The sequence below is a fragment of the Thalassophryne amazonica genome, chromosome 4 (genome assembly GCF_902500255.1).
Source record: "Thalassophryne amazonica chromosome 4, fThaAma1.1, whole genome shotgun sequence".
In the NCBI taxonomy this organism is placed as follows: domain Eukaryota; kingdom Metazoa; phylum Chordata; class Actinopteri; order Batrachoidiformes; family Batrachoididae; genus Thalassophryne; species Thalassophryne amazonica.
The window spans coordinates 57,768,686-57,787,331 of NC_047106.1; the positions used below are offsets into that span (position 1 = coordinate 57,768,686).

The 18,646-nt window shown below is 41.6% G+C and overlaps 1 protein-coding gene across 1 annotated transcript in view; it reads left to right on the forward strand.

Moving 5' to 3' along the window:
- Positions 1-18,646, forward strand: part of ankrd13b (ankyrin repeat domain 13B) — a 219,567-nt gene that overhangs the window by 147,898 nt on the left and 53,023 nt on the right. The window contains exons 4-7 of the mRNA XM_034167937.1: positions 2,041-2,086; positions 2,993-3,136; positions 3,445-3,685; positions 16,725-16,791. Coding sequence (XP_034023828.1) covers positions 2,041-2,086; positions 2,993-3,136; positions 3,445-3,685; positions 16,725-16,791 — 498 coding nt within the window. The remainder of the gene's footprint in view (positions 1-2,040; positions 2,087-2,992; positions 3,137-3,444; positions 3,686-16,724; positions 16,792-18,646) is intronic.

Consider the following 18,646-nt stretch of genomic DNA (forward strand, 5'->3'; position numbering starts at 1 on the left):
ACACACACACACACAAAAATCATGAATGCAGAAGTGCAGAGATATAAAAAGGCCTGTACATCAGATATGACTCACACAAACTACAAAGGTTTGATTCACTCAGAAGGAGAGCAGTGTTTCCTACAATTGCATTGCAGATTAATGTATTTTAATATTTAGATCATTGACATAAAAAATACTCTTGATTTTGTTTGAAGGTATTTATATCTTTGTTTATTGCTCAACAAGGGAAATGTGAGTGCTTGTTGTCAGATCTTGTTTATGTTACAAAAACCATTGTCTTGGTAACTTTAGTCAGTGCTGTGCTATGAAAAGTGCCCTGCTTGAAGGCACAATGTCAGTGATGGACAGTCTGAGGTATCATACTCAAGCTGATGATTGGTGGTTGTAATGTTGACAGAAAAAAAACACATGTTGAAGCTACGGTGGAGATCAGTATCATTTTTCCTGTGTCTGATCTGCACATGGCATAACAAAGTGATGCGTTCAAGACATCACACTGTTCTTCATCTCTCCCACAATCTCTCCATTCTATCTCACTCCATTATTTTCTAACCCCCACAGTGCCCCTTCTCCAAGATCATGTATCTCTCCATCTTTCCAGCTTTCTGCTAATGCACCCATCATAGAGATGAATAAATACTAGAGTGGACCTTAACATTCACTGAAGCAGAGAGTAATGAGTAGCTCAGCCCACCGTCTTGGGAGAGGGACGGAATACCAATGTAAACGATGCAAAATGTTTGTTGACACAATAAAGTAGTAGAAATGTTTGGGGAGGGGATTCCAGCCTATGAATCGCTGTTGCTGTTTATTATATGGATCTTTTTATGTGTTAATATAAGAGATTTTTTTTTGTCAAATATATTGGAGACCAACAACAGTTGGAATGAAGTTAACTTGGCGTCACTTCTGTCAGTCACAGTGTGTCTGTGGCAGGAGAGAATTATCTTATTGTTAATGAGGCTTAATGCTGGTATATTTCTGCGGAAGAGGCTGTCAAAAATATAATTCAATCTGACAGTGTTTTAAAATTTAATTAATAATAACAATAATGACTTGGATTTATTAAGCGCTTTTCAAGACCCCAAAGTGCTTTACAAGTTGCATTATTCATTCACTCGCACATTCACACACATTGGTGTTGGTAAACTACTAGTGTAGCCACAGCTGCCCTGGGGCAAGCTGGTGGAAGTGTGGCTGCCATTCTGCACCTGCGCAAGGTGTGTTAAGTGTCTTGCCTAAGGACACAACGGCAATATGCAGATTTTTGACTGGTTGGGAGCGGGATTTGAACCAGCGACCCTTCGGTCATAAGACAGCTCGCTCTACCAACTGAGCTATTTAAAATTATTAAATTATTTATATTATTATTAGCTGTTGTTCATTTTTATACATACAATTATAGCAAGGATAAGTATGAACAACAGCTAATAATATACTCAACAAAACTATAAACGCAACACTTTTGGTTTTGCTCCCATTTTGTACGAGATGAACTCAAAGATCTAAAACTTTTTCCACATACACAATATCACCATTTCCCTCAAATATTGTTCACAAACCAGTCTAAATCTGTGATAGTGAGCACTTCTCCTTTGCTGAGATAATCCATCCCACCTCACAGGTGTGCCATATCAAGATGCTGATTAGACACCATGATTAGTGCACAGGTGTGCCTTAGACTGTCCACAATAAAAGGCCACTCTGAAAGGTGCAGTTTTATCACACAGCACAATGCCACAGATGTTGCAAGATTTGAGGGAGCGTGCAATTGGCATGCTGACAGCAGGAATGTCAACCAGAGCTGTTGCTCGTGTATCGAATGTTCATTTCTCTACCATAAGCCGTCTCCAAAGGCGTTGCAGAGAATTTGGCAGTACATCCAACCAGCCTCACAACCGCAGACTCCCTTTTTTCCTCCATTGTGCTTTTCTGTCTTCTTGATCTCTCTGTATAAATCTTTCTCTCTGTATTTCTGTTATCTTCTCCTCCTCTTTGTCTGTCTGTTTATGTACCTCTCTCTCTCTCTTTGTCCAGGCCCAGGACTTTTATGTGGAGATGAAATGGGAATTTACCAGCTGGGGTGAGTCTTGTCTTTGTGTTATTCCAGTCAGTAAAGCAGTCCAGCATTAACCAGTCAGAACGAATCTCATTATCATCTCCCTCTGTGGCGCAAACATCTGTTTCTTCACAGAACACTGACTGTTTCTTACCAAGAAGGGTTTTGTCCTGGTTTTGATTTTTCGGCTCAGAGAGCATGTGCTTTTTGTGCAAAATGCATAAAACAATCAAACAAACAATATTTTAGAATATTTTGGAGGAAGACTGTTCTGTCTCTAGTAAACTTCCAGAGACTTGTAGGATCAATGCCGAGCTGCATTTAAGCTATTCTGAACGCACGTGGTGGCCCACTGCTGTACTAAGATACATATTTTGTTTTTGCCTTTACGTCACCTGTCTGTGTATCATAGAGTAGGTAGATGAGTGAATAAGGAGCTGTAGACCTGGGCACGAATCCTGTTAATATTATCGCTCTGTGTCTTTAGATAAAAGACTAATCTGCATTGTCTCAGTCACCCTAGCTATAAACGGGTACCAGCCTTGGCTTGGGAACTAATCTAAGTCAGATGGGTATCCTGTCTAACAGGAGTCGCAGACTCTTATCGGCTTCATACTACAGAATCTGGAGATAATCACGGCATCAACGGGCCTCTGTGCCTATATAGAACTTACTTTCTGTCTATGTATTTGTTTCCTTCATCATTACATCAACTGAAAATCTGTTTTATAATTTAACTTTCAATTATCAAGTTCCAAACCTCATTTAAACAAATTGTTGATACTGTTTGGTATACTGTATGGCAACACAAAAGCAGCCACAGATAATTACTGAATGATAAAACAGTTGTAAAATTGGATTTAGATCAAATGACATTTTCTTATAAATCCGTGTCTGCCATATCTCATCTCACTGTGTTTTCATCCTCAGTGCCTCTGGTTTCTCGTATTTGCCCCAGCGACACCTACAGAGTTTGGAAGAGTGGTCAGAGTCTCCGTGTTGACACCACATTGATGGGATTTGAACAGATGACGTGGCAGAGAGGAAATCGCAGCTTCATTTTTAGGGGGCAAGGTCAGAGGTCATCTTCAGTTTGAACATGAAAGAATTGCCTTTAGTCAGTGCATGAATTAGTGCTTATGCAGTCAGGTAGCAGGAAAATAATCTTTACCTATTTGATAAGTTATTCATCTTTTAATACATTTTTAGAGGAATAAAATTGCCAAATTTGGACTTGTTCAAGATTCTGAAACGATATTATAAATGTGTTACAGTTTACCATTATGTTGGTCCAAGTTTGGGCAAGTCAAAAGAACAGAACTCATCCCTAAATCACAGACTGTCTGTAAAGTGTTTGCTTGTTTTTGTGACCCCCTCTACAGACTCCAGCGCGGAGGTGATGGAGGTGGATCACGACAGGCATCTGGTTTTCTGTGAGACCCTGAGTGTTTCACATCTCACTGCACTCTCGCCTGGTCGGAGGAACGGCAGCGCCTGCTGCAGTACTGCCACTGGTTTGGGCCTGCTGGGGGCAGTGCAGCCCAGCGATGAGCAGGTAGCGGCCAGGCTGTCTGCGCCTGTGGTAACCACTCAGCTGGACACCCGCAACATCGCCTTTGAAAGGTCAGCTGCAGTGCTGTTGTGCGCAGTGTGCAAATCAGCGGGATGCTCACATGCAATGTAAACAAATACAGTCCATGTTTATATATAGTAAAGCTTGGCCAAGATTAGTGCCAAAACTGTGGTGCCCCGTGGTGAGAAAGAGAAGGAGAGTTGAGCATCATCAGCGTAGCAGTGATACTAGAAACCATGTAAGCAGCATCATGCAAAGTGGTGTTTACAGAAAAGAGACGTGGTGTAAACCATGTGCAGCTCCAATGAGTGAGCAACGTAGCTTTGACACTTTCCTTCAACTCCGTGACTCTCTGAAAGAAGCCTGTGACATGTATGACTGAAACCATTATGGAGCAGTCCACTTCTGTACGCATGGACAGGAGGGTCTGCTGATAAGTCATCAGAGTAGACGATTGATTATTAGTTATTTATTGACTGTGAATTAGAATTAGTTGGTGGTCCTAGAGTTTGTTTGAAAGAATTTCATATACTTGCTCATAAATGTTTTGCTCCATACTAACAAGCGTAATAAAGGAAGTAGATTTCAGATTTAAACTCCTCTCATAATATTTCACAATGAAGGCCTTTTTGAAACTTTGAACCAAAGGAGACAGGTGTTCAGAATTTTTTTTTCAATGTTATCAAATGGACAGCACGGTGGGTTAGTGGTTAACAGTGTTGCCTCACGGCGAGAAGGCCATGGGATCGATTCCCACCTGTGGCCTTTCTGTGTGGAGTTTGTGTGTTCTCCTCATGTTTGTGTGTGTTCTCTCCGGGTGCTCCAGCTTCCTCCCACATCCAGAGACATGCAGGTTAGGTGGGTTGGAAACTGTAAATTGTCCGTAGGTGTGCGCGCGGGTGCGGATGTGTTTGTTTGTCTATATGTGGCCCTAAGACGGACTGGCGTCCTGTCCAGGGTGTACCCCGCCTCACACCCTGTGACTGCTGGAATAGGCTCCTGCGACCCAGTCTTCGTTAAGCAGTTAAAGATGTGTGTGCGCATGTGTATTTTGAAATGCCGAAAACACTAAAACAATTCTTTCAGATTAACTGTTGTCCATCCATCCATCCATTTTCTTCCGCTTTATCCGGAGTCGGGTCGCGGGGGCAGCAGTTCAAGCAAAGCCGCCCAGACCTCCCGATCCACACACACCTCCCCCAGCTCCTCCGGGGGAACCCCAAGGCATTCCCAAGCCAGCCGAGAGATGTAATCCTTCCAGCGTGTCCTGGGTCTTCCCCGGGGCCTCCTCCCAATGGGACGTGCCGGGAACACCTCTCCAGAGAGGCGTCCAGAGGGCATCCGGAAAAGATGCCCGAGCCACCTCAACTGACTCCTTTCGACGTGGAGGAGCAGCGGCTCGACTCCGAGCTCCTCCCGAGTGACGGAGCTCCTCATCCTATCTCTAAGGGAGCGCCCAGCCACCCTGTGGAGGAAACTCATCTCAGCCGCTTGTACCCGCGATCTCGTTCTTTCGGTCATGAGCCAAATCTCATGACCATAGGTGAGGATCGGAACGTAGATCGATCGGTAAATCGAGAGCTTTGCGCCCCTACTCAGCTCTCTCTTCACCACGACGGTCCGATACAGAGACCGCATCACTGCAGACACTGCACCGATCCGTCTATCGATCTCACGCTCCATCCGTCCCTCACTCGTGAATAAGACCCTGGGATACTTAAACTCCTCCACTTGAGGCAAGGACACTCCACCGATCTGAAGAGGGCAAAGCACCTTTTTCCGGTCAAGAACCATGGCCTCGGATTTGGAGGTGCTGATTTTCATCCCGGACGCCCCACACTCGGCTGCAAACCGCCCCAGTGCACGCTGAAGGTCCTGATTTGAAGAAGCCAACAGAACCACATTGTCCGCAAACAGCAGAGACGAGATTCTGTGGTTCCCAAACCAGACCCGCTCTACACCCTGGCTGCGCCTAGAAATTCTGTCCATAAAAATAATGAACAGAACCGTGACAAAGGGCAGCCCTGGTGGAGGCCAACGTGCACTGGAAACAGGTTTGACTTACTACCGGCAATGCAAACCAAGCTCCTGCTGCGGTCGTACAGGGACCGGATAGCCCTTAGCAAAGGACCCCGCACCCCGTACTCCTGGAGCACTCCCCACAGGCTGCCCCGAGGGACACGGTCGAATGCCTTCTCCAGATCCACAAAACACACGTGGACTGGTTGGGCGAACTCCCATGAACCCTCGAGCACCCGATGGAGCGTGTAGAGCTGGTCCAGTGTGGTGCGACCAGGACGAAAACCACACTGCTCCTCCTGAATCCGAGGTTCGACCATTGGTCGAATTCTCCTCTCCAGTATCCTCCTGTGGGTTCACCACCTGCAGAGGGGGCCATGGGGGTCGGGTGCAGAGAGGATTGGGTGGCAGTCGAGGGCGGGTGGCCCGGCGGCCCGGTCCATGCTCACAGCCCCTGGCTGTTGGGACGTGGAATGTCACCTCGCTGGGGAGCAAGGAGCTTGAGCTTGTGCGGGAGGTTGAGAGATACCGACTAGAGATAGTCGGGCTCACCTCCACGCACAGCATGGGCTCTGGTACCCAATTAACTGTTGTACATATTGTATATGAAACAGTTACTACAGACAAAAATGTAATGGTTCTGAATGCTCAAAACTTGAAATGAAACAGTTGCTTTAGCAAATGATAGTGCTTTGAAAACTCAAAACACAAAGTAAAAATTTTCAGAAAATGATTTATTGTTTAAAAACACTTCAAACTTTAATGAAATGAAAGAACTTAAAAAATCTGTCAATATTTTAAAATGCTTTAAAACATTTAATACAACTGCTTCAGAAAAATTGATGTGAAATACTCAACACTAAATGAAACATATATTTTGTAAAATGATTTCCTTTCAAAATGCTGCTTCAGAAAATGATTCACTGTTTCATAACATTTGAGACACCACTAAATTAAACACTTTTTCCAGAAAAATTTTCACAGTTTTAAAAACTTAAAAGTGCTAGTGATGGCCAAATTAGCCCATTTGTATCATTTGCTGTTTTTTTTTTCTGTTTTTTTTTTTTCCCTGAGCCCATTAGATGGTGAAGGGGGGGTTTAAAGCATATTCCACTTCAGTTTCCTTCGAACCCTTTTTTTTAAAATGATGTCACCATGATGTGGTGGTGGGCTGAGGAGGAAAAAATAGCAAATGCTTCAAGAGACTTCATTTGGCCATCACTGCTACCAACGCCTTAAACAGCCTATCTTGTAGTGTTAAAGTTTAAAGTTTCCATCTCCAAAGCGTTTTGTAGAGCCGTACCCAGGGCTTAATTTGAGGGGGAGCAAGCCGGAGCGCGTTCCGGAACCTCGGATGCGCGCTCCGGAACCTCTGACGTTGGCTCTGCCAGCTATTTATACTGGATCCGTGATCCGCCACCTCTCTTGACTAACAAAATATAAAAAAAAAAAAATCACCGCGATTGCTCTCACTACCAATCACACCGCCGCCCTCCTGTCTGCTGTGCGGAATTGCGCCAAATCTGGCAACAGGTCCAGAGGCTACGCTCGCTGTTTTGATCCGGATGTTGACCATAGCCGCAGAGCTCCGTGGCCACCGAGAGAGGACTTGGATTCTTTGCGGGTCCCGCATCCGTACCCCCGGAGGCAGTGAGCGAAGGGAGAGCACGCGCATTGTGTTCTGCGTTTGTCTGTTTATAATCTTCTCGCACAGAAGAAAAAAGAGAGTGTTTACACAAGAGAGAAAAGTGAGAAAATGTTAATGCCTGTTTGAGAAACGTGTGTAGTGAGGGGTTTTACAGCCTTAAAATATCTATAATAAGTGTAAAAAAATAGCGCTACTTTGTGGATTTCCGCCGCGTGTCGCTCTGCTTGGGTGGACTTTCGCTGCGAAAATTCGCCCCGGTGCGTCATGAGATAGGAGGAGCTTCCATTCCGCGCGGCGTCAAGTCATCATGACGGACTTTGATCACACGAAGCGAGTTATTGTGAAAAGCTCCCAATACAGAGAGGATCATTATTTGCTGCAGGAGCTGCGTCTGGATGACGGCTGCTTTCAGCGGTCCTTCCGCCTCTGCGGGACCCAGTTTGAGGACCAACTGTCCCGTTCACGCGCGCACATGTAAACAATAAAAAAAAAAAAAAAGAAACTCCACTTCTTGCTGCAGCTCGCTCTTTCCCAAAAAACTCTGTCATAATTGTCTTTAGAAACCAGTCACCATTTGCTTTATTATACATCTGTGTAGTTAATAAGTAAAATAATCTCCATGGATGATTCCCTCGCGCGCACGTAAAAAAAAAAAGAAAAGAAAAAGAAACTCCTCTCCCCCTGCTGTGGGGCTGCTGCTCGCTCCAAAAACTCTGTCATGATTGTGAAATAAAGGACAAAAGAGACATAAGACCTGCTCACAGGCTGCTACCAGAGACAGGACATGTTCACATCTTCAGTCAAACTCCAGACATCTCCACGTCACTACATATTCAGTCACTGATTGGTCATCATGGCGCGACGAGACGAAAAAGTTCAGATTTTTCAACTTGGGGAGGAGGGCAACACGGCGTGACGCGACGCAATATCGCGCTACAAATGCGCAAAACACTCAAAATCGCTTCACTCGCGTCGCGCTGCGCGGTTTGGCACCAAAAAGCGTCGTTACATAGGGATTACATGGCAACCTGTGGCTGCAGTCGCTTGCGTCTTGCCCGGTGTGAACGCGGAACGTAACTCCCGCGATAAACGAGGGACCACTGAGGAATTTGTACTCTATCCGGATTTGGTGTGACTAGTGTTAGGCCTACAATACATGCCCAGTTTATTTTTGGTGTGGCGCACAGCGTTGTTCGCAAGCCCCCCCCCCCCTTCTTTTTTTTTTCTGCACCGGAGCCACCCATCCTCTGCGCTCCGGGACCTCCCACTTTACAAATTAAGCACTGGCCGTACCTACGTAAATGTAATGTTTGTGAGCAATGTATTCTGTAATAAAATGGCTTATCTTGCACTTTTAAAGAAATTCTTTTAAAACGTGTTGGCTCTGCCCCTTTTTGCAGGTCTACCACAAAATTTCATAAAATCTGTTGTGGTTAAGTTTGTTTTATTTCATTATATTGCCAGTATTATGTTTGCTTTTGGTTGTTGTTTTATTGAAACTAATTAATGTTAAAATGGTTTGTTATTATATGTACTTTTTAAAAATTAGGTTACTGTTTTTTACAACCCCAATTCCAATGAAGTTGGGACGTTGTGTAAAATGTAAATAGAAACAGAATACAATGATTTGCAAATCTTCAACCTATGTTCGATTGAATACACCACAAAGACAAGATATTTAATGTTCAAACTGATAAACCTTATTGTTTTTGTGCAAATATTTGCTCATTTTGAAATGGATGCCTGCAACACGTTTAAAAAAAGCTGGGACAGTGGTATGTTTACCACTGTGTTACATCACCTTTCCTTGTAACAACACTCAATAAGCATTTGAGAACTGAGGATACTAATTGTTGAAACTTTGTAGGTGGAATTCTTTCCCATTCTTGCTTGAAGTACGACTTCTATGAAGCCACGCTGTTGTAACACATGCAGAATGTGGTTTGGCATTGTCTTGCTGAAATAAGCATGGACATTCCTGAAAAGACGTTGCTTGGATGGCAGCATGTGTTGCTCCAAAACCTGGATGGACCTTTCAGCATTGATAGTGCCATCACAGATGTGTAAGTTGCCCATGCCATGGGCACTAACACACCCCCATACCATCACAGATGCTGGCTTTTGAACTTTGCGCTGGTAACAATCTGGGTAGTCTTTTTCCTCTTTTGTCCGGAGGACACGGCGTCCAGGATTTCTAAATCCAGTTTGAAATGTGGACTCATCAGACCACAGCACATTTTTCCACTTTGCGTCTGTCCATTTCAAATGAGCTCAGACCCAGAGAAGGCAGCGGCGTTTCTGGATGTTGGCTTTTACTTTGCATGGTAGAGTTTTAACTTGCACTTGTAGAGGTAGAGATAAACTGTGTTAACTGACAATGTTTTCTGAAGTGTTCCTGAGCCCACGCGGTAAGATCCTTTACACAGTGATGTTGGTTTTTTAATGCAGTGCCGCTTGAGGGATCGAACGTCACGGGCATTCATTGTTGATTTTCGGCCTTGCCGCTTACGTGTAGAAAGTTCTCCAGATTCTCTGAATCTTCTGATTATATTATGGACTGTAGATGATGGAATCTCTAAATTCCTTGGAATTGAGTGTTTGAGAAACATTGTTCTTAAACTGTTGGACTATTTTTTTCATGCAGTTGTTCACAAAGTGGTGATCCTCGCCCCATTTTTGCTTGTGAATGGCTGAGCCTTTTTGGATGCTCCTTTTATACCCAATCATGACACTCACCTGTTTCCAATTAGGTGTTCTTTGAGCATTCATCAACTTTCCCAGTCTTTTGTTGCCCCATCCCAACTTTTTTGAAACGTGTTGCAGGGATCCATTTTAAAATGAGCAAATATTTGCACAAAAACAATAAAGTTTATCAGTTTGAACATTAAATAGCTTGTCTTTGTGGTGTATTCAATTGAATATAGGTTGAAGAGGATTTGCAAATCATTGTATTCTGTTTTTATTAACATTTTACACAACGTCCCAACTTCATTGGAATTGGGGTTGTATATATTTAAATTAATTTTTATTATGTATACACATTCTTCTTTTAAAGATAAGAATTTCCCGACTACAGATGAAAATTAGCCTGTTCGCTAAATACACTCACATTTCAAAGTATGTGGCATCTGGATAAAATGTTACATGGGCTTTTAAACAGTCAACTTCAATAATTAAATACTGTATGTGAACTAATTTCCATATGTTACCCATTTCCTATATATTAGCATGGGGCTGTAAATTTGATCTTGATCATTCTCTGATCCTAATTAAAATCAGATCACTTCATCCCATCCGTTGGCCCAGTGTACCTGCCAAATTTGATCAAAACCAGGTTAGGCATTCTTAAGATATCTTGCTAATGTTCATGCAAGCATACATGGTTACATGCACTACATAGAGACCAATCATCATGAACATTACCGTCTTTGTGAAGCTAATGACCACCAGATTTTGATGTTTTTTTTCCCTGACTGCAAAAATGTTTCACTGCTTAATTTCTGTTGCTCCTTCACAGCTGCCATCTGCTCCACTGCAAACTACAGCAGAGTGGAACATGCACATTCCACGTTGCCTGTCCAAATGTATTTCACAAAATGCAGGAAAACACTGTGTGAAAGTGTAAAATCAGATTACATGCAAGTAAATGTATTTCATTCTCACCAGAGCAGCTCAGACTGTGACCTTTTACTTCTTTTTTCTTCTCTGCAGAAATCCACAGAAAACTACCTTTGGTGTATTGAATAATTTAAAAAAGGATTCAGACTGCGTTTTTAGAGTAAGGATAACAAAAATCTGCGGAGAATGTGTCATATCACACACTGAATGTGATTGAATCTGGCTCAGACTGCTTTACAACCTCGTAAGTGCAAAGTCAAATCCAACAGCGAACACGGAAACAAAGAGACAGACAAAAATGATACTTGGAGAAGGATTGCAGGAATGTTATCAATTTAAATCCTTCTTACATCACACATGGTGCAGTTTTATGGTAACAAAGTGATCGATAAGTACAAAAAAAGATGAGAGATGAGGAAAAGGGAGGAGTGATAGAGATAAAGATGATGAGAATCATGTTTTTTTCTGGTGAAGCAGTGAAAGTAAAAATGTGACACAAAAACGGAGGGAGAATGAGGAAGAGCGATGAGAGGATTGTAGGTTTTTGTAGAAAGAGTAACGAGGGAATAGAATGATGCACAAGAGAGAGAAATGGAGGACAGAGAAAGAGATGGATTAGATTGCTGAGATTGGTCGAAGAGGCAGAGGGATGAAGGCAGAAGGCGTGTAGTCAAAAATGGGGATGTTAGAGAGAGAGAAAGATGAATGGGATGCAACACCATGTGGAAAAATACAATGTCAACAGGATGGGCTCAGAGAAAAGGGAGAAACAGACTGCAGTGACAGTGATAGATAAGTGAATTATGGAACAAGATGCAGAGCGAGGACTTGAATTTCTTAATGCATAAAAGGCCAGGGTGTAGGAAGAGGAGGGGGATGACAGAGCGAATCGTGCGGGGAGTGGCGACGTGTCAGTCATGTTCCTGTCATACTTCTACCTCAGCATCACCTTTGTGCCTTTTTCTTGGTCAGCACTCCTGTCTACATGCCAATAATCTTTTTATGATGCTTAAAGCAAACCTATTTGTCAAGCACCACAGAAAGGAATGTCACCCGTCTCAAGAGTTTATACAACTTTTCCCAGTCATGTGAGTGGAAAAATAAAACTGCCGCTCTGCACTTTTGTCGCTTTCTGGTTATTGGCAGGACTTCAGATGGAATGACAAACTTCAGATGTAAATATGGATTAGACATATTTACAAACACAAAATTAACACCCCTCCCCCCAAAAAACCCTATGTAGTCTATGAAAATGGTTGTTTATTGTGGTACCTGGTGCAACACATCACGCCATTGGAATTTTCACATGCAGTGCCCACGTTATTGCGGTCATGTGTGTAAAGAGAGTGCTATGCAGTGAATAGACCCCACGCTCCAACAACAAAAGACATTCCAGCGACAGACACTAGCGGTCTTTGGTTTTAGCCTCCTTGTTAAAATGTCCACCAGAGATCCCACATCTTAGTTTAAGATGATTTAATTGCTCAGGGTTGCCACAGTCACTCTGATACAGATTTGGGTCAAGGATGTAATGCTAGTTCTACTTTGAGAAACAGCTAACATCTTCTAGTGTTCCCAAGCAGTCTCCCATCCAAGAACTAATCAGGATCTACTCTGCATAACCTCTGAGATCTGGCGGGATCAGATCTGCTCAGGGAGAGGGTCGTGGCTGCTATAGAATGTAAAGCTAGGAAGAAGATATTGTGTAAAGGCCTTGAGGTCCATTGGTACTGGTGTTTATCCCTGGATATAGAAGCACCAGAGAACATTAAGATAAGGCTCCTTATTACTTAACAAATGACTCTTACTTTAAAAATTCAAGGACACACATCTTTTTTGCAGTATTTGGCCCAGTGTGATGTAAAATGATCATAAAGATGAGATGTGTCTCACGAACTTCTGCCGAACATGCTTCATTCTTCATAGATAATTGGCAAAGCTTCTGGGGAAAACCTGGTCTTGTTAGGAGAGACGGCATCCATCCCACTTTGGATGGAGCAGCTCTCATTTCTAGAAATCTGGCCAGTTTTCTTAAATCCTCCAAACCGTGACTATCCAGGGTTGGGACCAGGAAGCAGAGTTGTAGTCTTACACACCTCTCTGCAGCTTCTCTCCCCCTGCCATCCCCTCATTACCCCATCCCCGTAGAGACGGTGCCTGCTCCCAGACTACCAATAACCAGCAAAAATCTATTTAAGCATAAAAATTCAAAAAGAAAAAATAATATAGCACCTTCAACTGCACCACAGACTAAAACAGTTAAATGTGGTCTATTAAACATTAGGTCTCTCTCTTCTAAGTCCCTGTTGGTAAATGATATAATAATTGATCAACATATTGATTTATTCTGCCTAACAGAAACCTGGTTACAGCAGGATGAATTTGTTAGTTTAAATGAGTCAACACCCCCGAGTCACACTAACTGTCAGAATGCTCGTAGCACGGGCCGGGGCGGAGGATTAGCAGCAATCTTCCATTCCAGCTTATTAATTAATCAAAAACCCAGACAGAGCTTTAATTCATTTGAAAGCTTGTCTCTTAGTCTTGTCCATCCAAATTGGAAGTCCCAAAAAACAGTTTTATTTGTTATTATCTATCGTCCACCTGGTCGTTACTGTGAGTTTCTCTGTGAATTTTCAGACCTTTTGTCTGACTTAGTGCTTAGCTCAGATAAGATAATTATAGTGGGCGATTTTAACATCCACACAGATGCTGAGAATGACAGCCTCAACACTGCATTTAATCTATTATTAGACTCTATTGGCTTTGCTCAAAAAGTAAATGAGTCCACCCACCACTTTAATCATATCTTAGATCTTGTTCTGACTTATGGTATGGAAATAGAAGACTTAACAGTATTCCCTGAAAACTCCCTTCTGTCTGATCATTTCTTAATAACATTTACATTTACTCTGATGGACTACCCAGCAGTAGGGAATAAGTTTCATTACACTAGAAGTCTTTCAGAAAGCGCTGTAACTAGGTTTAAGGATATGATTCCTTCTTTATGTTCTCTAATGCCATATAACAACACAGTGCAGAGTAGCTACCTAAACTCTGTAAGGGAGATAGAGTTTCTCGTCAATAGTTTTACATCCTCATTGAAGACAACTTTGGATGCTGTAGCTCCTCTGAAAAAGAGAGCTTTAAATCAGAAGTGTCTGACTCCGTGGTATAACTCACAAACTCGTATCTTAAAGCAGATAACCCGTAAGTTGGAGAGGAAATGGCGTCTCACTAATTTAGAAGATCTTCACTTAGCCTGGAAAAAGAGTCTGTTGCTCTATAAAAAAGCCCTCCGTAAAGCTAGGACATCTTTCTACTCATCACTAATTGAAGAAAATAAGAACAACCCCAGGTTTCTTTTCAGCACTGTAGCCAGGCTGACAAAGAGTCAGAGCTCTATTGAACTGAGTATTCCATTAACTTTAACTAGTAATGACTTCATGACTTTCTTTGCTAACAAAATTTTAACTATTAGAGAAAAAATTACTCATAACCATCCCAAAGACGTATCGTTATCTTTGGCTGCTTTCAGTGATGCCGGTATTTGGTTAGACTCTTTCTCTCCGATTGTTCTGTCTGAGTTATTTTCATTAGTTACTTCATCCAAACCATCAACATGTTTATTAGACCCCATTCCTACCAGGCTGCTCAAGGAAGCCCTACCATTATTTAATGCTTCGATCTTAAATATGATCAATCTATCTTTGTTAGTTGGCTATGTACCACAGGCTTTTAAGGTGGCAGTAATTAAACCATTACTTAAAAAGCCATCACTTGACCCAGCTATCTTAGCTAATTATAGGCCAATCTCCAACCTTCCTTTTCTCTCAAAAATTCTTGAAAGGGTAGTTGTAAAACAGCTAACTGATCATCTGCAGAGGAATGGTCTATTTGAAGAGTTTCAGTCAGGTTTTAGAATTCATCATAGTACAGAAACAGCATTAGTGAAGGTTACAAATGATCTTCTTATGGCCTCGGACAGTGGACTCATCTCTGTGCTTGTTCTGTTAGACCTCAGTGCTGCTTTTGATACTGTTGACCATAAAATTTTATTACAGAGATTAGAGCATGCCATAGGTATTAAAGGCACTGCGCTGCGGTGGTTTGAATCATATTTGTCTAATAGATTACAATTTGTTCATGTAAATGGGGAATCTTCTTCACAGACTAAAGTTAATTATGGAGTTCCACAAGGTTCTGTGCTAGGACCAATTTTATTCACTTTATATATGCTTCCCTTAGGCAGTATTATTAGACGGTATTGCTTAAATTTTCATTGTTACGCAGATGATACCCAGCTTTATCTATCCATGAAGCCAGAGGACACACACCAATTAGCTAAACTGCAGGATTGTCTTACAGACATAAAGACATGGATGACCTCTAATTTCCTGCTTTTAAACTCAGATAAAACTGAAGTTATTGTACTTGGCCCCACAAATCTTAGAAACATGGTGTCTAACCAGATCCTTACTCTGGATGGCATTACCCTGACCTCTAGTAATACTGTGAGAAATCTTGGAGTCATTTTTGATCAGGATATGTCATTCAAAGCGCATATTAAACAAATATGTAGGACTGCTTTTTTGCATTTACGCAATATCTCTAAAATTAGAAAGGTCTTGTCTCAGAGTGATGCTGAAAAACTAATTCATGCATTTATTTCCTCTAGGCTGGACTATTGTAATTCATTATTATCAGGTTGTCCTAAAAGTTCCCTAAAAAGCCTTCAGTTAATTCAAAATGCTTCAGCTAGAGTACTGACGGGGACTGGAAGGAGAGAGCATATCTCACCCATATTGGCCTCTCTTCATTGGCTTCCTGTTAATTCTAGAATAGAATTTAAAATTCTTCTTCTTACTTATAAGGTTTTGAATAATCAGGTCCCATCTTATCTTAGGGACCTCGTAGTACCATATCACCCCAATAGAGCGCTTCGCTCTCAGACTGCAGGCTTACTTGTAGTTCCTAGGGTTTGTAAGAGTAGAATGGGAGGCAGAGCCTTCAGCTTTCAGGCTCCTCTCCTGTGGAACCAGCTCCCAATTCAGATCAGGGAGACAGACACCCTCTCTACTTTTAAGATTAGGCTTAAAACTTTCCTTTTTGCTAAAGCTTATAGTTAGGGCTGGATCAGGTGACCCTGAACCATCCCTTAGTTATGCTGCTATAGACGTAGACTGCTGGGGGGTTCCCATGATGCACTGTTTCTTTCTCTTTTTGCTCTGTATGCACCACTCTGCATTTAATCATTAGTGATCGATCTCTGCTCCCCTCCACAGCATGTCTTTTTCCTGGTTCTCTCCCTCAGCCCCAACCAGTCCCAGCAGAAGACTGCCCCTCCCTGAGCCTGGTTCTGCTGGAGGTTTCTTCCTGTTAAAAGGGAGTTTTTCCTTCCCACTGTAGCCAAGTGCTTGCTCACAGGGGGTCGTTTTGACCGTTGGGGTTTTACATAATTATTGTATGGCCTTGCCTTACAATATAAAGCGCCTTGGGGCAACTGTTTGTTGTGATTTGGCGCTATATAAAAAAAAAATTGATTGAATTGATACGGAACTGTTGCTCTTCAGTGCAGAAAATAAAAGCAATGGTAGCAATGCTTTCAGGCTGCTTTTCCTAAAAAAAAAAAAAAAAGTCAGGATGGCCGCATCTGAGTTAAATTTTCATCTCTGGTTTGTGACATTTATCCTTACTTACAGACACGACACAGTAATCTTCAATCCAACTGAACTGATGATTCCATATCATAATATCAGTAAGATGATGGCCTGATCTGGGGTGTGTTGAATTTTTTTTTGCAGGAACAAGACGGGTATACTGGGCTGGAGGAGCGAAAAGACTGAAATGGTCAACGGATATGAAGCCAAGGTAGAGTCCAAGCTGCATATTGATGTGTCACACTTTCCTAATCGTTTCAGAGTACCACTTCAGAATGAATTGTTCCCTCAAGTATTCTAAGAGCACTGGTTCATGCAGTTGTTTTGTCCACAGATGATTACTATAACACTTTATTCCAGGTTAGTATCGTATCACCCGTCAGAGCACCCAGGGCCCCCATCTGAAATTCTGCCTGAAGAGGGGGTTGGCTGATACACGTGCATGACTAGTATTATGTTTATCGGAATACCCATTTCAATACAGTGATGAAATTTTTCTGGAAATTCCTTGAAATTAGGGTTTTTACTTGCATGGTGAACATTTCCGGGTTATTCTTGATAGCATACGTCAGAATCCATTAATGTTCCAAACAGTTGCTGGTGGTCATGCACCGTGTTGGTTTGCAAACTGCCAATAAACTTGAAAACTATGGAAACATTAACACTCCCAGTAAGTCTTTGATTTTATTATATCTTGTTTTTGAAGGAAGGCCATAGATTATAAATTACATTCAGTTGGAATATTCATAGACCTTAAAAAAGCTTTCGACACAATCAATCATGATATATTAATCAGTAATTAAACGGTATGGGATCAGGGGATTAGTGTTGCACTGGGTGAGAAGTTATTTGAGTAACAGAAAACAATTTGTGAAGTTGGGGGAATATACATAATCATGCTTGGACATTGCTTGTGGTGTCCCACAGGGGTCAGTATTGGGTCCGAAACTCTTTTTACTTTATATAAATGATATTTTTAATGTGTCTAAGATATTAAAATTAGTATTATTTGCAGATGACACAAGTATTTTTTGTTCTGGGGAGGATTTGCAGAAACTACTCAGGAACATCACTACAGAAATGGGAAAGATGAAAATGTGGTTTGACAAACAAATTATCATTAAACTTAAGGAAACAAAATATATGTTATTTGGCAATTGTAATAAAGACATGCAAGTGCAAGGGGGTGGATATTGAAAGAGTATATGAAACTAAGTTTCTTGGGGTGACAGTTGATGATAAAATAAACTGGAGGTCTCATATAAAACACATACAGAGCAAACTGTCAAGAAGCATTTCAGTTCTGAACAAAGTTAAATACATTCTGGACCACAACTCACTCTGCTTTCTCTACTGCTCACTGATCTTACCATATTTACACTATTGTGCAGAGGTCTGGGGCAATAATTATAAATGTACAACACAACCATTCATACTGCAGAAAAGAGCTATAAGAATAATTCATAATACTGGTTATAGAGACCACACAAATTCACTATTCTTAAAATCAAAAATTTTAAAATTTACTGATCTGATCTGATAGCGTATGATTCAGACTTTTTGCCAAATACTCAAGATAACAGGTTTAAAACTTGGATCTCAAAGGGTCTAACTTCGTACTACTCTTTCATCCACAAGGGGATGTTCATGAGCTTTGAAAAACTGAAGGAAAAAAATGGTCTTCGTCAAGAAGACTTCCATAGATATTTACAAATCCGACATCATTTCGATCAAAACATCAAAGTCTTATGGGAAAACAGTGAATTAGGATTTATACACACCTTTTTAACTCTAACAAAATCAATTTCTATGACCAATATAATATCTAATTTGTATAAAGCAATTCAGTTAAGTAAAGAAGGTAACACAGAGTACATTAAGGAAAAATGGGAAATTGAGGGCAATCTGAATATTTCAATTGAAAGTTGGGAAAAGATTTGTCATCTTGAGTGGAAGACCACAGGATCTAATACATGGCGAGAGTTTGGATGGAAGAGTATTACGAGGTTCTTTACCACACCTGTTCAGAAAAGACACAGAGGGAGTGGGGATTCATATTGGAGGCT